The 22,127-nt window shown below is 33.5% G+C and overlaps 3 protein-coding genes and 1 pseudogene across 4 annotated transcripts in view; all 4 read right to left on the reverse strand.

Moving 5' to 3' along the window:
- Positions 1-228: 228 nt before the first annotated feature.
- LOC143608391 (reticulon-like protein B12) lies at positions 229-2,525 on the reverse strand. The gene is made up of 5 exons (XM_077083439.1): positions 2,493-2,525; positions 2,307-2,387; positions 1,275-1,455; positions 751-962; positions 229-554 (listed from the first exon to the last, which is right to left on the reverse strand). The coding sequence occupies exons 2-5, from the start codon at positions 2,374-2,376 to the stop codon at positions 385-387; spliced, it is 633 nt and encodes a 210-aa protein (XP_076939554.1). The 5' UTR covers positions 2,377-2,387; positions 2,493-2,525; the 3' UTR covers positions 229-384.
- A 2,887-nt stretch (positions 2,526-5,412) lies between these two features.
- Positions 5,413-10,854, reverse strand: LOC143608404 (uncharacterized). The gene is made up of 9 exons (XM_077083453.1): positions 10,649-10,854; positions 10,482-10,536; positions 10,005-10,040; positions 6,687-6,731; positions 6,518-6,601; positions 6,257-6,319; positions 6,057-6,095; positions 5,877-5,976; positions 5,413-5,782 (listed from the first exon to the last, which is right to left on the reverse strand). The coding sequence occupies exons 1-9, from the start codon at positions 10,852-10,854 to the stop codon at positions 5,499-5,501; spliced, it is 912 nt and encodes a 303-aa protein (XP_076939568.1). The 3' UTR covers positions 5,413-5,498.
- A 1,980-nt stretch (positions 10,855-12,834) lies between these two features.
- The window catches only part of LOC143608366 (NADH--cytochrome b5 reductase 1-like), a 28,018-nt gene continuing 18,725 nt past the window's right edge, over positions 12,835-22,127 (reverse strand). The window contains exons 2-10 of one of the 2 annotated variants that reach the window (XM_077083416.1): positions 14,704-14,821; positions 14,460-14,601; positions 14,283-14,373; positions 14,120-14,197; positions 13,784-13,864; positions 13,591-13,680; positions 13,450-13,515; positions 13,269-13,355; positions 12,835-13,087 (exon numbers count right to left, since the gene is read on the reverse strand). In XM_077083416.1, coding sequence (XP_076939531.1) covers positions 12,995-13,087; positions 13,269-13,355; positions 13,450-13,515; positions 13,591-13,680; positions 13,784-13,864; positions 14,120-14,197; positions 14,283-14,373; positions 14,460-14,601; positions 14,704-14,797 — 822 coding nt within the window. In that variant the 5' untranslated portion in view covers positions 14,798-14,821 and the 3' untranslated portion in view covers positions 12,835-12,994. Of the gene's footprint in view, positions 13,088-13,268; positions 13,356-13,449; positions 13,516-13,586; positions 13,681-13,783; positions 13,865-14,119; positions 14,198-14,282; positions 14,374-14,459; positions 14,602-14,703; positions 14,822-22,127 lie in introns of both variants that reach the window. The other variant, XM_077083417.1, reaches the window with a different exon arrangement.
- Positions 18,879-21,315, reverse strand: LOC143608372 (scarecrow-like protein 9 pseudogene; annotated as a pseudogene).

Genomic DNA, 22,127 nt, shown 5'->3' on the forward strand with positions numbered 1-22,127 from the left:
CCCCCGCCACCACCAATGTGGGACGACCATAACACATATTCTAACCGTTTCTAAATTAGTTGCGGTATTAGCATCACATACTTTCATATCAATCGTATATTAAATTTACATAGAAAATCATATAAACCTCAACCATTGTCATGTTCCAAAGTCATTTCTTAGACTGTTATAAAACTCGAAAACTAAAGTTTTCGTCAAAATTACCGAAGTGACCAATATAGTGTAAGAAGTTGATATTCATTGTAATTTACTCTTTTATATATGATCAAACAGTTGTTTCAATTCAAAAAATCCATCTTCCATTTCTCAACTCATATTCCATAACACCAAAACCTCCATTTTTCACACAAAAAAAAAAAACAAATAGAGAAGCTAAAGAATTAGTCAACTGAGTTTATTCTTCTCCAAAATCCACTTCTTTACTCTCTTTATAATTTCCTCATCAAATCTTATATACAACTTCTTCAACTTCACATTTCCCTTAATCAAGCTTGAATCAACATATGTTTCATATCTCTCATATGCCACCGGAACAGTAAGAGCCGCAATAATGGCTGTCAAGAAACAAATTTACAATTTTTAACTCAGATCTATACTTACATGTAGAGGTGGAAAGTGGGCAGGTTGGGTAACGGGTCAAAATGTGTAATTTCATAGCATGCGTACAAGAAATCAATTACCATAAATTATCCAACACACTTGGCCCGCCCATTTTTGCCATCATTTGCATACAAGATAAGAGCAACTTACTTGTGTAGCACAAAGTACGGAAATCAGTTAGGCTTCCAATAACTGAACTTAGAAGCAAATATGCAGCTACTTTAGCAAACATTTTTGGGTCTTTACCAAGTGCGATATCATGGGATACGGATAGAAACGTGTTTGTTCTGTCACGAATAATAGCTGCAACCTCACTTATGGTTTCTTCTGAAAGCTGAAAGTGTGGAATTGGTGGCGTAGGTCTGTTTGGCATCATGTTTACACATTAGTATATAAATCTAATACCCATAAAGAACCATATACTATTACTCTCTCGAAGTCAAGGTCAAACGAACTCATTTAAAGTCGATTGCTAACATCAGAAAAGAAATGCGAAGTTGGTTTCCATTTCGTGAAATTTGCCCTGATATTCATAGAGCTTTAATTTAAATGTTTGATTTCATTCTCTTAAAAAACTGATATAATCATATCAGTTTGCAGTTGAACATTGGTCCGTTTGACCTGAAAAGTCAACCGTATGACTTGAAGATCAAGGGGGATATAATTACTATTACCTGTTGAGAATTTGTGCTGATTTGGCCCATAGGAAAAGAATTGTAAGCAGGAGTAACAGAACATTGGAGACGTATGATAGAAACGTGTAATCGGATCTTTCAAACATCAGCCACGAAGCTAAGGTTATTATCAAAATTGCCATTGTAACATTTTTATCCCTCCACAGAATAACATCTGCAACTGATCAAATGCATACAACACTTCAAATAACTTTAAAAAAATCTGAACTTAACTTGTCACAAACACAAAATCTATTTTAATCAATACTTTGATCTGATGCAATATATTAGTTCTTCAATATCACATAACCACACATCCAAACACCATTTAAACTTGTATAACTTCTGAAGATAAAAATGAGATTTTGACTGATAATATTGAAAACCCATGAATCTTTTGACCTCTAAAGCCAACCCAATTGCATAAAAAATTCAGATTCTATGCAGTCGATAACGCCGATGTATCACTAATATATCAATTATCGGTCCCTTGGTAATATATCGGTCAAAATAGATATTGGTCTGAATATCGATGCATATTGACCGATATATCACCGATATTCCCGATATCAATGTTCAAGTCTTAAGTATCAATTCTAAGTGTTCAATGTTTTTGTTTTAAGTCTTAAACAGTTCCCACTTGCTACGATTGTTAGTATTTTGCAAGTTGCAAAAAGTTAATTAGTTAATGGTAGGAAAAATATTCTTAATTATTAGTGTTAAATTGCTATACATATGAATTTTACATGATATTAAAATTACCAATATCTCACCGCGATAACCGAAATCTCAAATATCCGATACTAACTGCTTAGTTCAAATTTTGACATACATTTTCTGTACAACACCAAAATTAATCTACTTTTGATCAAAACTGGAGTTAAAAAACAACCCAGAAGTCAAAATGTATACTTTTTCAAATTCTTTCTAGAACCAAGATCATTCTTTCAAGATCAAAATGAGATCTTTATCAATCAAGAACAAAAACCCACAAATTTTAAATATCAAAATAGTGAAATCAGAAATACTTACAGAGTCCTCCACCGAGAAGATGATGAACACTTGCTTGCCTGTTAAACAATAATCGATCTGTTGAACTCATCAAGAGTCTTTCTGCAGATGAATCAAAGATTTCAGATTGAATCAAATCGAAACACAAAATAAAAAATATAATAAAAAAAGGTAAATAAATCAGCTTTTGCTTATATGTGTGTTCACCTTTGTGGGGTTTTAGAGGTGTATTGAATCCAGCCTAAAAGATGAAATTTTGGCTTTTTCTTTAAATGAAATGATGAGAGAGATGGAGTTTCAAGTAAAGACATTCATCTCTTGAGTGCCCGATAGACAATACCAAAGTCTTTTCTATCATAAATCAAAATATAAATATTCAACATTTATGACTAGGTTTCAAAACATTTTTTTTTCTTTTTTCAATTTTGGATGAAAATTTTGGAACCCTTTATTATAAAACTGGGGAATTTTTTTATACGTGTCGTCACATTAACAGATAAGATAATTTTCATTTTAAAGGTGTAGTGGTATTCAAGCCAAATATTGCCTCTATTGAATAAAATATTATTTTCAACTTACACCGGCGACAAATCTATGCCCCCCTCCCCAATATTGCCTGGAAGCGGTGTTGTAGCCCAATATCGCCCAAAAAAAACTCATCAATTATCACCACTATGCATTGTCTTATTGTTTTCCAACACAAATATAGTGAAAATGTACTAAATTCAGAAAAAATATTAATATGTTTAACAAGAGCTCTAAACAAAAGCTAGAACCCACACTAAACAACAATTTCAACCCAACAACGAACAACACACGCCATGAAAGCAAAAGCTTTACCAAAACAAACTAAAAACACGAAAATACACAAATATTTCCACTCTAACTCATGCAACCTCGCTCGGGTTTTAAGCCATAAAAGTTTATTTAAATTTTATATACAGTGGAGTTTTTAAATAACTAGTTGGTAATGTATAAAAATAGGTACATTTTTATAGCATAGTGAGGAAAAACCAAGTAAGTTGGGGGTATTTTAATACAAGGTTTTAAGTAAAACTCACTAACTATTTTAATACCACTAACTAGTTTCATGGTAAGTACAAAACTTGAAGTATTTTCATGAATCCAAATAGCATCATTTTATGTTTTATTATTTTAGTGAGTTAACAAAATAATCATATTAGAACTTTAAAAATAAAATAATTTCACAAATTTTATATATGAAATAATGTAATTATCTAAAATGCATAGCATCCTACGTACGAAATGCCATCTTACGAAATCGAAACTTAGTTTAATATTCTATACTAAGTCTAATAATTCATCGAGAGTAACAATAAATTTTGTTTAATACTTTAACTTCAACTTTTCCACATATAATTATAAAATGAATTATTTGATTTTTCACATGCATTTACATATAACTCATATACCCCAGTGATGTAAACCTCAGTCTTTTCATGACGAACTAGACCTTGAAGATTTATTAATCACTTTTTATAGATCTTCTCATCTTAGCTTAGTTATTGACTTATTTCATTTAACCTAAGCTTAGTTCAAATAATCAAATTGCTAAATAATTTTTAACATGCCCTTAATTTTGACAGGTTGTCACATATTGGGTCCCTATCCTTATCATTTTCAGTAATAAAAGTTCGTTAATTTCGGTTTCTTTCAATTGAACTACATACAGAAGAACTTTGTAATGTGAACATTAACACGGCTTTGCAATGTGAATCAACATGAACATAGTATTCACAAGTGACACCACCAACCATTAAGTCAAATATAATTAGTTTGGCCAAATTTATTATCAGAACAGAGCAACTTTTGATCTACAATCCTACACTCAAAGTTAACCAAAACAATGTCAGATGGGAATCAGACAAAAATTAGCCAACACGACAACAAACCGTGTTCAAATTCGAGTGAAACAATGGTAGTGATGACTTGCTATATATTGTTTCCGCCAGTTTCAACCAATCCACCTTACCCACATATTGTTTCCAAGTAAAAATGTATGTTCTTAGTTGAAGGTGGAAGAAGGCAACAATACTTAGTGCCTGAACCATTATGAATTTCGCATCTGTTTCTGCGTATCTTCCACCTCTGCGAGATAAACAAAATTTGTAAAACAAGTAAATAAGTTGAATAAGACATAAATGTAAATAATATGTCCCCTTACCTTGACAATATTTGATCAAGTAATTTTCTACCTTCACACAATCTATTTATTCAAGAAAACTAAAACCGACTTAAATAATCAAAATAACTCCTAGTTGACAATTATATAAAACAAACTTTGCAATGTGCAATAATTCTTACATCTTTTTCAAAAGGATCATGTTTCTCTGAAATGAGGAGGGCTAGATCTTTTCATTCCTGCAAATATCAAGCTTAGCACCATGCTATAATTAATTTAGAGCATCACAAAATATTGAATTTGCACAAAATGATAATAAATGGAACAAAATTTGATCCTAACCAAAAAGCCATTCTCATTTCTTAACTAAGGGGCTGTTTGGTAATTTCTTAATGAGTCCATTAAGATGCTACTAGCCTACTTCTGAATCAGTCAGAGGTAGAGTGTGTTCGGTTACACCTCTTAATGACTCATGGAGCCTCTTAATGGTTAAGTAATGGTTAAGTTATAGAGATATGTTGAATGATTCAGAGGCTACCTCTTAATCAATCAGACCTCAATCATACCTCTTATTGATTCAACACTAGATTCGTACAAACAAAAACCATTCTCATTTGTACAAATGCTTTTCAATTTCACGATACATAGCCACCGCATCAGAATCCAAAAACCAGTTTTTGCCAAACACTCGAAACTGGTTGTCTCAAATTCAAGTCATTATTAGACGCAGCAAGATGTATGTGTTGAAACAGGCCAGATTGACCCGTAATCACTTTTGTCCGTTTTCAATGCATTTTCATTTACGCAGTAATTAATAAAAAAGAAATTACAGGTTTTCGTTGAACATGCACAATACAATAGTGCATCTGCACTTTCTTTTACGGATACTTACATCCCTTAACCGATAAAACCTAACATTAAAGTCAATTAACTTTATTGCACACAAAGAAATTATTTTTTGCATGCTAAATCCATCAATTTCCATGCTAAATCCATCAATTTCCAAGAATAACCAAAAGTTTATGTTATTAAGTCCCTAAGAATTTTAAAAAGGACCCGTTTGTTATGTTTTAAAAGTCCATGGATTTATTTTTAGCGACGTTTAACTCGGTCAACCCATTTGACATGTTCACATTTTGGATTGTGGTATGAGTATGAGTAAATAAATAAAAGCACACAAGCTGGTAAACGAAAGGCGAATACCTCTTTACAGCTTCATTGCCTTGCAAAGCTGCAAGTTGGGCAAGATGAGATATTGAACCGTAATTCCTTTGAGACATCGCCTTTTTGTCAAATATAGCATCAGATAACACAACCGCTGATGCTCCCGCATCAATATATGCACCCACTGAATCTATATACACAAATAAAAATAGTATCAAGCATATGTCGTTTCTTGGTTCACAAAAATGAGTTCGTAACAAGATAGAGAATATGGCATCACCTACCAGTTGTTATTCCTTGAGAAGCAACCATTGGAATATGAGGAAAAGGCTTCTTTAGTGTTGCTATGTAACCAACACCACCGATTGCTGAAACAGGATATATCTATCACAAGGATATGCATACAAAATCAATGTAATAAACCATATAATAACCTAGAGAAAGGAGAGAGCGGCGAGCCTTACCTTCACAATTTTGGCACCGGCATTATATGATGACAATATCTGTAAAGTCACAAAGTATTTGCATCAGCCAAATTCAAACATAGGTGTTGGGATAAGCATATACTGATTAAACACGAATCAGGTCAGGCTAATCAAACATGGATTCTTTGTAACAATGAATAAAATGCAATAAAGTAAATATAAATGGTTTCTTTGCTTACTTCTGTTGGTGTCATGACACCAGGTATATATAGCAAGTCATCACTATCTTCATCCAGAATGCCCTGCAAAAGGATTTACGTTATTAAAGAAAGATATAAAATTTTAAAACTAAACGCATGTATGCCTTTACTATTATAAAGCATCGCCTCGCCTCCTCGGTCACAACACAAAAAAAAAACACTGACTTTGTACAAACATGTATATAGTTTAGTTATACATCATAAAAAAGAGATGATAAAAAATAAGAGTGTTTATCATGCCTTTACAAATGCAGGGCTCATGATGAATTTTGCTCCAGCATTTTTGGCATTTTCAGCATCCTTAGTGTTCAAAACAATGCCAACCTGTCAAATGTGAAATATTGAAATATCTGAATGTAGAAACAAGAAACTGAAATATGTTTATTTTAGTGAATGGTAAAGCACTTACTCCTAGAGTTGTGGTTGGAAAATCTTGCACCAATTGATGTAAAACCTGTTAAAGAAATGGAAACATATCAATTAGCTGGCTTTTAATATCATCATGATAATAAAGGAAGTAGTGTTAAACCTTAGACAAGTGAATCAAGAACACCAAGTGACCAAACACGATTTTGCATAAAACGTTTATGCGACTCTTTTCATTAACAAGAAACAAGAACAGATACTTTCTACTCTCTCTACTCTTCTCTTCTCTACCTACTCTAAACAAAAGAAACTTATGATGGGTTTATATAACACCCACAATTTTAATCCTACTCAAACTAGGAAACACAATTAAACTAGACTTCTAATTTATTTAATAATAAATAAAATATAACTATGATACCAAGTTATTCAACTTGGTCCATGAACTTTAGATCTCCACCAAACCGCCCCTAGAGATCTTCCATACCACCCTTGTACTTTTCGCATTAACCATTCGGGTCATTCAAGTTGGTATTGCACCAAGTTTTACACTCCCTCTCAATGCCAACTTTCATTGTTCCTCCAAGATCCTTCACACCTTGTAACGCTCTCACCTCTTTGAGCTCTATTCTTGGATTCGACTTCATAACCCTACATTCAGGTTTCTTTTTCCTGTTATCAATTGAGCTAATTTCAAGATTACCATTATTTAGAACTGCATCACATGTTTTCAGATAGGAACCACAACTTTTGCTTTCTCAACTCCATGACCAACTATCATGGTACTTAAAGCAATTCTTACATCCCCTCTCGATGCATGCTCCCTCTCGAACTTAACTCCTTCGTTTTCTCGTTCATTCGAATCACCCGAACTTTGCATGAACCTCATGCAAACTCCAACATCAACTTTGTTGGTTTGTTGATCGTCAATCTTTTCTATTCCACCATGACAACCCGTAACATGAGACGAAACTACCTCCTCGTGCACTTCATCCAACACGGTTTCTTTCTCGTCTTGTTCGGCTACTGTCACGGTTACGTCTTGATCAACCGTACTTTCTTTTTCAACCACAATTTCCTCATCATCTAAATTCAAAATAACAATTAATGATTCCAATGTTACCTTCAACGGATTCGACTCTGGCACTACTTCCTGACTTGTCCACCAACAGGAGCCTTTTTCAAACCATTCATTTACCAGGTTCGGTTTGAACTCGGTGTCAACTGTGTATTTTCTTTGAACCTCGGCCATATTAGCCTCCACATCCCACGGTTCTTCTTCTCTAACAACAGCTGCATTACCTTCCTCCTTAGGTTCTTGACAGTATTTTGCCATATGCCCTTTTTGTCCACATTTATGGCACCTAAAAGGAAACTGTTTTGGTTGGTACCTTGATTCCTTGTCTCGGTTCTCTTCGTCCGATGAGTCTTCTTCAGAGTTGCCATCTCGAGCCTTTCGGTTCCATTCTCTCTTCTTGGGTTGGTCACATTTCTCGTTCTCCCGATATTTACTCTTACCTTTCTCGCCATAACGGTTCTTATTTTTGTTGAATCGATACTTCTCCTTGCTTCCGACATACAAGGCTTTGCTCTCGGTTTTAATTGACACCCCGGCTAACTGTTTTGCTAAGGCTTCTTGTCCGGCAAGAATATTCTCGAACTCGGTTATACTCGGTTGGGTCGCCCACCCTTGAATTGCGGTAACGAAGCTACGATACTCCAGCCTTAAACCGTGGATGAGTATCCGCTTCATACGAGCATCGCTAACCCGAGACTGTGGATCGAGTTCTCCAATTTCACGACACAAATTCTTGACTTTGCGAAAATATTGCGCGATCGGAAGATCTCCTTGGGAAACTTTCATCAACTCACCTTCGACTAGTTGCAATCGAGCATCGTTCATTCTTCGTGAATAAGGTCTCTAGCATATCCCACGCTTGCTTTGGGTATTCGAGATCTTGAATATGATCAAGAACATCATCATCTATTGTTGTCTTGATGATAAACATTGCTCGGCCCGCTTTCACCTGCCACTTCCCGATACTATTGTTAATATCGTTTGCAGGTTGTCTCGTCTCGGTACTGTTCGTTACCTGCCAAAGATCTTGACCTTGAAGATATGACTTGATGCATGTCGACCATTGTTTGTATTTACTGTGGTTCAACTTCTTGATTCCTCCTGCAACTTGCAATTCTACCATCGTTTATGATTCTTTGATCGAAGATCGGTTCTTGTTGCAACCAAAAACTCACTCTGACCGGACTTTGAATTATTTTTCAGATTCTGCACAAAAGTCACCACCTTATTTGGACTCACGGTGCACTGTACAACTTGCCTTTCTTGGTTGTGGTGCACCCCAAATAAAAGCACACAAAATACAAAGTACTAAATCTTGTTTTCTTTCTGGTAATTCGATGAGTGGCAGCAACAAATCAAAACCACATACGATAATATATATTTTATTATACTTGCCTTGTTGCTATAAAAAATAATACTCCTATATGCCTTCTTGCTTTTACTTTCTCCCTAACCTGCTTGCACTCTAATTCCACCGACTTTTACTCGTTAAGAATTGTTGACTTTTGAACTTGACAATCACAATTCCCAAACAAATATTACGTAAACAATTTTCTATCCACACAACACACAATTATATATTTGCAAACAATATATATTATAAAGACTCACGCAGAAATCAAGCACTTATAATGAGGTATTCGATGGAAACTTGAACACCTTCTGTTCGATTCTTTACGGTGATCGGAACCTTCGATCGGAACCTTAACTGCAATCGGTTTCTTGGCCTCTTGTGTCTTTGATCAGAACTATTACCGCAATCAAGACTTGCCACTAATCGGAAACACGAGCCTGGATCGTTAGGCTCTGATACCATTTGTTAAACCTTAGACAAGTGAATCAAGAACACCAAACACGATTTTGCATAAAACGTTTATGCGACTCTTTTTATTAATAAGAAACAAGAACAAATACTTTCTACTCTCTCTACTCTTCTCTCCTCTACCTACTCTAAACAAAAGAAACCTATGATGGGTTTATATAACACCCACAATTTTAATCCTACTCAAACTAGGAAACACAATTAAACTAGACTTCTAATTTATTTAATAATATTAAACTAGACTTCTAATTTATTTAATAATAAATAAAATATAACTATGATACCAAGTTATTCAACTTGGTCCATGAACTTTGGTTCTCCACCAAACCGCCCCTAGAGATCTTCCATACCACCCTTGTACTTTTCGCATTAACCATTCGAATCCTTCAAGTTGGTATTGCACCAAGTTTTACAAGTAGTAGTAAGTTGTGATGAAAAATAAAAAAAAGCAAGCAACCTACCTCAAAGACACCAGGGGTAGAAACCACAATCTCCAACTGCAAGCAAATCAACAAACAAGTTAACATTGTAGCTTCTATGTCAAAATGATTGATATCCCTAATGTTGGTGGTCATATAGTTCAGCATACAACAAAAGTAAGTGATTTCAAACCAAACAGAAGAACTTAACCTAAAAAACTAGTTTGATGAGTGAGAGAACTCATTTGGCTTATAAATCCCACATAAGTTGTTGTTAGTTGTTGCCCATGCAACCAATGTAGGACAAGTCTCATACTTTATAATGGTTTCAGTCCGTAACACATACTCTTCTTATCTATATATTAAATATATTCTCTTTCAAATTAATCAAGCATATAATATCACGAATTAAAGCATGGAAGAGTGAGGTTTAACTAAGCTAATTCAATTGATGATAGCATAACAATAATAATATTAATATATATTATTATATTTCAAGTACATGACAGACTGACTTACCACAGAGATTCCACCAGTAATTGCAGCTCGTGCAGCTTCCAAGGCCACATCCGCACTTAATACACACAGACAGACATACATAATTAACTAAACAACCAGAACCAGATCATTATTATTATTATTATTGTTATTATTATTATTAATTAATTAAGTGGAATTCTAAATACCTTTGAGCGCGAAGACAAGCAATGACGCCAGAATTAAGGATGTTACTTAAGGTGGTTATTGTTGTTGCACCGGATGATGATGATGATGATGACCGAGAATTGTAACACCGGAGGCCAACTGCCCGACTGCTTGCCGCCGGTCTTGCCAGTGGCGGTAGCGGTTGTACAAAACTCAAAGAAGAAGAATATGACGTGGCAAGTGACATTATCTAAAAATACATCCCAGAATTGATATTCGTAGTAATAATAATAATATAAATATCTATAAAAGATTTTATCTTATGGGGGTGTAACGGGTGTTTGGCCTAACTTTATTTTTTTTGGCTGATGCTTTTATCCTTTTACAAATAAGGTTATTCAAATAAAGTTAAAAAACCATCTTCAAACAAGTTTCTTCAAATTAGCATATATAAGCTAATAAGCTTAAGCTTATAAAGCTAGACCAAACACCAAATTAAGCTTATTTTGTAAAAAAAATAAATAAATAAGCTATAAGCTTTATTAAAAAAGCTAGCCCAAACACCCCCTTATACTTAATTATAATTACTTATACATATTTCAAAACTAGTGGATACCCAAGCAATCAGTAAAAGCTAAGCCGAGCCAACGCTAGCTCAAACTTGACTCAAACGCCAATCTAAGCTGGTATGGCTAGGCTTCAAAATTAACTTGAGTCGGCTTGATCAATTGCATTTGGCTCGACATTACAACTTATGTGTTATAAAGGTCAATAATATTATATTTATCTACTTTTTCATTATTGTATACTTGTACGTTCATAATTTATAAACATAATTATCATATAAGCCGTGTGATTATTTATATGAGTGCATAATTATGTCTGTGCATAATTATTAATCAAGGTTGCGTTATTATTTATATAAGTTGCGTGATTATGTAATTTTTTGTGCGTATAAGTTATGGATTTACAATTATGCCGCCGCATTTTGTTTAAATGAAATCAAGGGATGACATTCTTTTGTACGCTTTGTATGATAGGGAGAGTTTATACAAAAATATGCCCCTATCTATACTATATATATAGCTAAACTAAACCAGAAAAAAAAATAATGAGGAATGCTACATTAACATTTTGTTTTTTTTTCATTTATTTTTTTATAATTCTTTATTATTATGATTATATAAGGGGTTTTATTTGCCGTACAAAATGATGTGATGTACGCGATCGATGGTACATAGTAAGATGGAGGAATATAATCAAGTGCCGGGAAAAGGATTCTTCAGTTCCCTACTTATTTGAAGGTCCCTTTTGAACTTCAGTTATACTTTTGCAGAAATAGTAGCCTGCTATGTTTCTTGCTTCTTGACTATATAAGAATACTTTCAGATCAACATGTAACTCGAGCTGAAAAATAAGCTATGGCAAGATATTATGATGAATCGGCATAGTACAGTATCTTGATACAAATGTGTTCCTGCGTGTTGCAGACTTGCAGTACATATGAATACTGAAATACCTTGAGCTATATTGATACATGTTTTGAAGTCTCCACCTTTAACCTTGTGCAACATGTTTAGACCATTTAGTTATTACGTCCACTGATGCGTCACTTTAAATGCACAAGATCAGTTATGCAATATTCAAACCTGATACTATTTTATAGTTTATTATAATCTTTTTCATACATTATGCATTCACCGTCATCTTTACAATAACACCACGGTGTTGTGAAATTTGTGATAAATTGAGGATGAAGAATTAGAAACTGGTTTACTGATATTGTATAATTATAATCAAATAATCGTTTGTAGTAAAATATATGCACAAATCCATTTTGTTGCAGTGGCTTGTATATATATGAATACCAAAAGATTTCCCATGAATTGTGGCTGATAGTTTGTTGGACTTTTGCAATCTTTACTGATGGCAGTTGAAAGAACATTTAGCAGTCTTGGCAATAAAAACAGCGTACCGGTTGTGAAGCTAAGGGTAAAAAATCCAAGGCTAAATCTTTACCTCGTTAAGTGGTAAACATCTGTAGGCAAAACCACTATCCAAAAGAGTATTTTGTGGAAGCTTTAGGATTGAGTGCAACAAAATGAGTTTTAGCTGCACAGCTTCTTTTACTTCATACACAACAATCATATGTTTTTGGACAATTTTACCCTCACACCATTAAATTATGAGTTAGTGTCATTAACTCACAAAATAAGCTGAAAACATAATTTGAAAACTGAGGTATGATTTCAAAATGTCCAACAATTTTACAAAATCACATGTCTCAAACCGGACCCATCTAGACTGTTAACGGGAGGTCCAACCATAATATAACAAGTTTATTCATATAAGATTTCAAACAAAATCTCAGATAAGCAGGCTTAGATTTAGAACTGAAATAGCGCGTCTGGTTCATATCCCAAAGCTTCAAGATGAGCAGCCATGGCCTTGTTCATCGGTGGCGGGCCACACCTTAGGATCTGCAGATTCATTGGTTTCTGTTTAGATATCGCCTTTTCTTTCATTTAAAAAATTAAAACATTCTAATATGGGAATTTCAACATCTTTACTTATGAATGTCTTACTCTAACGGGTCAAACAGGTAAAATAAATAAAAACATTGTTCAAAAGGAAATGAGTCAGCCAGTCATGAAAGCATACCTTAATATCAAAAGCAGGCGCAGGAAAATGTTCTTCGATCATTTCCTTGGTTACAAAGCCGACGCCACCTGTCCATCCCTTCGGAGGCTTCAAAAGTACAAAAACAGACCGTAATCATCCAAAACTTTTTATAGGTGAAAAAAAAACAATGTTTTTCATTAATCATTTTCTATGAAAATACCTCATTTAATACATAGTAAACTTTGAAGCGGCCAGCATATTTGGTAGCAAGTGTGTCCAATTCTTCCTGTCAATCAGTCAATGAGTTAATTAAATGACAGCAAGAGCAGATGATGATAATTAAATAACCTTAAGTACTTGCCTTAAGAAGGATGTCATCAACTGTGACATTAGCATAGATGAGATCCAACTTGGTCTTGTCTGATTCGTCTTCTAGAATCGCTCTGGCAACCTAGGATTAAACACACAAACAATAAATAGATTCTAAATCTTGTATAATAAAAAATTTAATCTTTTTGGAAGAAAAATATTAAGTATAAAAATTAAATCAACACCTGAAACATTGGAGTGATGCCTGATCCTCCAGCAATCATTCCAAATGCTCTAACATCACCAGGTCGATACTTGAATTGCCCCTGGAAATAACAAACTTAGCAGTAAGTTTAACTCGTAAGATTAGCAGTAACTGCAAACTGCAAAACATTTAATTAGCTAGAACTCTAGAAGTACCATTAGTAATACAAGGCAAAGAGCATCCTAACAAATTCAAATGCAAATTGTTTTCACTAGTTAATTAATTAAGCTTATTATAGTAATTAACTAATATTTTCTTGTTCACAACTTAAACCAATTTATATGAAAATGGGCCAATAAAATAAAAATTGTCTTACCTTAGGTCCTTTCACAGCCAAATAGTCACCTTCCTTCATCTCTCTGAAGTGGTGAGACATACGACCTTGCGGATACATCTATTCAACATTTACATGAATATAATAAATGCATACATGTATCAAATCAACTTAAAAGGTATAATATTTTTGAACATGTGCCTACCTTGATAACCAACTCAAAATATCCAACATCGGTATCCAAAGTCGTCGGTGTGTACGGTTTAATAACCTCTTGACCTTGGCTATCCGTACCCCTAAAACATATTTTTTTTTTCATTTTAGTGTGTATATATTGAGGCAACGTTTATTATAAAGTTTGAAGAGTGATATATAAACATACCGGCAACTAAGATGTTGTCCAATAGGAAGTCCCAAGACTGAAGTAGGTTTAGGAAGTTCAAATCTGAATTTAGCGACGTTGTGGCTAAGCTGCGTGCGTTTCACAAGCTTGAATTCCTTGAAGTTATCAGGATCTATGCAGCCTATAGACACAACAAACCATGCATGTTATAAGTTAAACTAACTACAGCTTTTGAGTTTTGATTGAACATATATATATATATAGGAGTTGATTGATGATGAACCTTTAGGTTTCTTGGAGAAAAATAAGAATGCAAAAATGGAAGCAGCAAAAACAGTACTGACAATTGGTAGCTCATTGGCTTCCAAAAACTCCATTGCTCACCAAAGATTATAACCTAACTTGTATGGAAAAATATATATTAGATCACTAAAGATAAGTTGTTGGTATGATTAAATATGAATGCAATGTACCTGCAGAGGGTGAGTGAATGAAGATATTGAGTAGGTTAAGCATCCAAGAGTCAATATATATACACGCTTAAAATGAAGATAAATGTGATTATTGTATTATTAATTGGTTTAGAATACTAGCTCTACATAAAAAGACAATGGGCTTGAGTGTTTTTGTTTACAATTTAGGTTAAAAGATCATGTAATTAAAAGTTCTTGTTTAAAAATTACAAGATTAAAATGAATATAAAATCAATATACATTTTTAAATTGTGGTATTATAAAACTTTTTTGGAAATATATATAGGATATAATTTATTTCAACTAAATTTAGATGATTTACAAATGATATAATTGTTTGTATTGACATAAAGTAAATATATTTTGATGAATCAGTTAAAAAAATTTATCAAAATGTATTATCTGTTAAGTATAGTTACATTTTTACTAGTTAATCACTAAAAAATTTATAAAGAATCCAATTTTATTCTAATACAAAAAATATGCATTACAAACAAAGGGTCAATTTATTTTACAAAAGGGAACAAAAATGAGAAGGATTTGGAGCCACATAAAAAAATTCTTAAAAAAAATAATAACTTAAAATATAATAAAAAATGAAAAAAGTAAAAACACAAAAATGTTTCCAATGTTTTTCTCATTCTCATAAAAAAACACAATGGTAAGTGAAAAAAGTCGTTGTGTCTTTTTGTTTATCATTGTGTTTTGTGTTTATTTTCGTCATTGATTGTTTTTTTTCCTTGACATTGTGTCGTTTTTTTATATTGTGTTATATTACTCTGTATTGTGCTATATTTTGTTCGGCATTGTGTTATATTTTGCAATTTATTGTGTCTTTTTAGTTATAACTGTGTTTTTTGTTTATTTTCGTCATTATGTCTTTGATCTCACCATTATGTCTTTTCGTCAATTTTTTTTTATTATTTTGTATTTTTTTATTTCTTTTAACGAGAATGATGACGGAAACATCTTAGTTTTTTTTTCGTTTTTTATTTATATATTGAGTTTTTATTTTTTATTAATTTATTTTTAAGGGGTTTTTTTGTGTACTCAAAAATATTTCTCACACTTCTCATTTTGTCTCCCTTTGTATTTTAATTTTACCCTACAAACTAATTATAAGTTATAGTTATAATGCAACTTTTAGTAAACAACATCTATGTGTTCTCTACTTTTTTAACGTCCAACAAACAAAGAATTGTCTAGGTACTTTATACGGGGTGATCCAATGGTAACAGGTCACCGCCAGTTGGCCCAAACTAGTCGTACAGATCCTTAAGCACCTTCAAATTATCTCCAGTTGCGAGAAAAACCCACTAATGGTAAAACATGAAGGCTCTCAGGATCAAACCAGAAATCACAAAGATCTCGGTATTCCTTTATTGAGCCACCAATATCTCCCTAAAGTATTGTATATAGAATCAATAATTCAAACCCAAGTCTCCTTTAAAAGGTAAAAACCCAATATTCTACCACTACACCATAATGAAAATGACGTGTTACTCAACTAACTGATAATCTTATTTAATCTACTCAAATAAATAATAAGTAAATAAACATTCTAACAACCTCTTGATTGGAAGGTAGCGAAAACCAATGAATCGAAACGCCATCCACGTTTGACAAAACTTCAATAATATTATTCGCAAATAAGTTTCTTCTTTGCAACACCAACCGCAATCGTGGATTTATTTGGAAATGTCTTTCGTAAATTTTTCACTTCTTGGTTTATACAAAACTAGGTTTTGACCCGTGTCAAAAATATAGACATTGTGACCATACACATATATAACTTTAAACAATAAAATATTTATAATATGTCTTTTGAGACGACAGCATGATAATTTATACCATATATATTAACCGAGCCTGTTTACTATATTTTAATTTGTATCACAAATGCAACTTATTGTTATGTTAAAAATAATATAACCTTATAATACACATAAGATAAATAAAAGGACATGTAAAACGAGAAAATACGCCAAACATAAGGTCATGCATACTACTATACTATTTGAATGAATAACACGTGACGTTCTTATATATAATGGAGTATTGGAGTGAGTAATAATGTTTTTTCTGCAGTGATAACTGCTCTATCTCTTAACCTCTATGGTTTTAATTGTAGGAGACTAGAGGATACTTACGAAGAGTTGTGTTATCTGAAGATAATGGTATTGCTCGGGTCATGCCATACATACATGTGATAAGGTTCGGTATTACATGTCTTATTTACGATTTTACCCATGTATTGAGTTTTGTTTAAATGACTACTCTATCTTGTTTTTCTACTGGTTTGTTAAAATTTATTTAGAGGTATTGAACTATTAATAATATTTGTGGGATAAAATGCCATTTTTTAATGTCAAACAAAAGACTTCTTAATGAGTTTAGCAAGCAGACAAAATAAAATTAGTTTGTACTACTTTATAAATGCGTGTTATGGAAAAATGACTAGCAAACCAACAAAAGCCAATTGTTTGTTTAAAGTGAGTTTAGCTTCTAAACCCAACTAACAAAGTGTGACCCTTGTAACATTTATATTTGTTGTCATATATAAATCCAACATAAAATTTTCAAGTTTGTTCATTTAAAATTTGTATTGAAAGTAGGGTAGTAAAAACTGCTCGTAGCTCGAACTCACTCGTTGTTCATTTGGAAAATTGCTCGGAAAATGCTTGCTCGATTTTTCGCCCGATTTTAAACGAGCCACTCTGCTCGGTTCTTTGTAAACGAGCCAAGCAAAGAGCATAGGTTTTCTCTGTTCAGTTCGGCTCAGATATTTAAAAATTATTTTATATATATATTTATATATAAACAGATATATAAATACGTAGACAACACACATATATATAGGGTTTATATCAAATACAAGTGAAATTAATGTGCTAATTACGAAAATCAAATAGAGTAATTATATATACAATTAGAGTAATTATGTGATTACAACATAGAGTAATCATGTAATTACTCTATGATGTAATTACATAATTATTCTACTTGTATATACAATTAAAATACCTGATTCTCACAATTAGCACGCTAATTTTATTTGTACGCTAACTTTCCCCCATAAATATAAGTATACAATTTTTTAACCTTTTTCCTTTTGAATTTTTCCTATCTGTCAATTTTATAGTTTCATTTGTTTGCTTCAAATTTTCAGAATACTAGAAGCTTGTTTACATGTTCACCATATCTCATTTCAAACTTTTTTCTCATAAAAAATTACAACATATTACACGTTTATTTATAACCTTCAAACTTGTTTTTTATTGACAATTTTAAACTGAAAAAGAGACATATAATGGTCGAAAATCGCTCGATTCGAATTTGGCTCGTATCGATTTTCGTTCGCTTCGAACTCCAGTTGTTCGGTTCAGTTCAGTTAGAAACGAGCCAAGCAACGAGCAAACCTTCTCTCGGTTCGGCTCGTGAACAACCCTAATTGAAAAAGTGAAAGACATGTCCGTATCTGGGCCTTTGCCGGCTGCTCAACCTGGGCTATAATTAAAAGGAGCATCACATATTTTGATCCATATTTGGTTTCTAAGCCCACTTAGCCAATATCTTTGGCAGGCCCATAGTGGAGTACCGGAGTAAAAAAATTCATGAAAACTATTCGCATCAACACGCACGTAGTCAAAAACTCGTAAATGCATTTTCTATGTGAATGATTGGTCACATGATTTTATTCAAAGGCTTTCGAACCAAAAGATCTGGCCGGTAAGCTTCACGCTTACAATTCTTTTCTAAATCATCAATCAACTTCTCCTAAACAATAAACCTAGGACCCTATTTATAGGTAAACAATTGACAAAAACTTAGAAGTTAGAATTTAGAAAAATAATAAAAAGATAATAAATCTGAATCCAAATTAACTATGATTTTTATTATATTCAACAACACTTTTATAAATTTTATTTCCAAAATAACACTTTTGTTTTGTTGAGTTCAACCAAGTTCCAAAACAAGCACTTTGAGTTTGACCTTGAACATGATTCAGTAGGCCATAACCAAATATCTAACTACAAAGGACAAGAGCCCACTTTCAACATACAAATGAGCCATGGTTTAAGTGGAATAACATGCACTCAAAACACAAATTCAATGGCTTCCACATCAACAAACATGTCTTTTCATAAAAGCATATTAAAAAGTTATAACTGTTATTCAAAGTAAGTCATCACAATTCACAATTTAGAAAAAAAAAAAGTACAACAATCATTTCTCCTAAATCTTGAGTCAACTTATTAATAAAAACAATTAACATTTATCAATCTCACCAGATAAATTAACTATGCAGATTTCCAACAAGAAATAGCATAAATTATTCTTCCTTTCCATCCTTGTAACAGCCAGTCATTATCAACATCTATCATGAAATCTTTATGATACAACCCGACTTTCTCTTTCGCCAGTTTTATTATACTGCTCGAAAATGGAACCGAAACAAACCCTGCTCGTAAATTACGAACGTGCCACTGCTTATAAGTCTCAGGCCTTTCAATCCTCTCCCACCCTTCACATGCTATCACATTCAAAGCTTCTCTACCAAACACTTCCCCTTCAAGCAGCTTTCGTTCGGACCGTTCACGTGGCACATTCGTTTCCAGCATATCAAACAATGCTGAAAAATGAAATAATGCTTCCTTGAACCGTGTCAGGAAAAACGGGGCGTTATATGAACCGTTCAGAATCCCGTGAATAAATATATTCGGGCTTATTTTCTTTATCAAATCTAGAACCACATTCTTTGCACTGTCCACTCCTACTGTCTCATCAAGCAAGTTTTTCAATCGGTACATACAATTAACCACCAAGAACTCGTCTTTATCAATCTTTAGATCCTCAACATTCACATTCTCCCATCTTTTCGCAATAGGGTTATACTCAAACGGCACATTGAATTTTGCAGCATACTCTTTTAACCGCGCACCTGTTTCTTCGATCGTTTCTGCAGGTCTGAACCCGGGCTGTGGAAACTCAATCCCGGTTATCCTGACTCGCGGTGGCCCACCTTCTCGTTGTGAAATGCGTTGAATCAAAGTGGGCCACTGAAACCCGTAGAGAATACCAAAATCGGTAATATGTATCCTCGTCGTGTTTTTTGACATGTTCATTATTGTCCTGTTTGAAGCGAAATTTGAAATCTTTCTAAAAGGGGATGAACCAATGTATAGATAGTATGCTCTAAGGTAATCCGCAGCGGATACTCTCTTGCTGACTAGACCTCTATGAATTTGACTACCCGTGCCAGCTAAGCGGGCCTCCAGCCCGTTAGCAAAACAATGAGCTAACCTCTGATTCCCATCACCAAAAGGCGAGGCGTGCTGTCGAATTTGTTTCAAAAGCTCAGTTGCATTCCTTCTGTCATCAGCAGCAACCGCTTGTGCACACGTGACCAAAAGCGTTCTTAAATCTATCACTTCTTTTTTACTTTTCGGTTTCTTACCACGCGTTTTCCCTCTACCTCTTACCAAACTTTTCGGAATATTATCTTTGTGTTTATCTTTACTCGTTTCGGTCCTTAAAGTGTTGCGAAGCAACCTTAAAGCCACCTCACCTTTCCCCATACTACACAAAAGAATCAAATCAATTTCTTTCGACCTCAACGTCGAATCTTGAAAAATCGCAGCTTGTTTAACACTCCTTTGATAACCTTCATCTTCATCTTCATATTCACCTTCCACATAACAACTCTTTCTCACCTTTGCCCCTACTGGGACTTCACAAACTCCACCGTTGAAATCGGTTAACAAATTATTATCACTCGGAAGCAACTTATTCGCTTCCTCAAACCCCTTATTAAACTTCATCATCATCTGATTCTTATCATAAATACTTTCAGGAGAATCCAACAAATTCATTTCATCAATTACATTAAATACATCATTAGATTTATTACATCCACTGCTTGATGAACTTACTGACATAGATGGTACATTATGTGATTCATCAGCATACATATTAGTATTAACATTAACATTAATATTAATATTAATATTAGTATTATGATCTAATGAACAACTATCTTGTGGGCTTTGAATATACTGATCAACAGAGAACAAACCTTCATGATCATAAGATGGTGATGGAGGATACTTCTTACCAAGAACATCATAAAATGACTTCTCAGCAGCTTGAAGATCTAGTGATTCATAAAGCATACAAGATCTATCTTCCATATCTTCTTCCATCAGCACTTGACTTATATATCCCAGTATTGCATCTGACAAGTCACAATCTTCATGTAGCTCGTTGTTCGTATTCGAACGAACAACCGGAGCAGAAGAACTGGTTTGATTATCGAATCGAATGCCCGTAAAGTTGCGAGAGTTAACCGGATCGAATAACCCGATTCGGGGATCCATTTACTAATGTAACAGTGAATTAAGATTGAAAAGAGATTAATGATTCAAAGAACAAGAGAGATGTGTTGAGTTGAGGAAAGTGTATTTCAACATTGACCACCATCATTGTTTGTGCAAATATATGTGGTCCCTGATGACGTGGTTAGACAAGTCAACTGCTGGAAAAAACCTCGGATCACGACGTGAAACTTAAATGGGAAAAAATAATAATGAAGAAAAGCTATTGTTTACCTAGACAATAATAATTCATTCGTGACAGAAGGTCACAGTCACATTAGTTAAGAAAACCTCGGATACGCATGTTGATTTTTTAAGCAAGTTTTCACGTATTTAGCAAACTTTGCTTGATTCTGCTTTCAACACAACCTGACCCACAACATCCGACCGACGCTCGTATTTATTTTTGTGATCCATGATCCGACCCTCATGTTTGAAAAAGTGGCCGATTCATGCAAATGGGTCGCTTTCCATGACCCTAGGTTAGTTGGACCAAACGCCTGATATATACCACAATCTGAACAGAAATAAAAATTCATGTATCAATTATGTAGTGGGCCCAAGTGTTTTTTGAATTCCTTTCCATCACCCTATTTAAAATTATCTTAAATCCATGCCACAAATAATAATAATAATATTAATAATAATAAGATAAAAACAAATAAGAATCGACACACAAAGTTTAGATACAAATTTAATTTTGCCAATCCATATATAAGTGCTATGATTAACCACCTGGAGGTGGTTAAAAACATTGATGTTAACCATTTCCCTTTACAAAACACCACTTAATTTTCATTAGTTTTTCATTCACATACTTGAAAAAACAATTTATTAGAAACAAGCTAATAAGTACACTC

The sequence above is a fragment of the Bidens hawaiensis genome, unplaced genomic scaffold (genome assembly GCF_021521415.1).
Source record: "Bidens hawaiensis isolate Kalapana, Puna unplaced genomic scaffold, B.hawaiensis_p1.1 tig00419365_1, whole genome shotgun sequence".
Lineage (NCBI taxonomy): Eukaryota > Viridiplantae > Streptophyta > Magnoliopsida > Asterales > Asteraceae > Bidens > Bidens hawaiensis.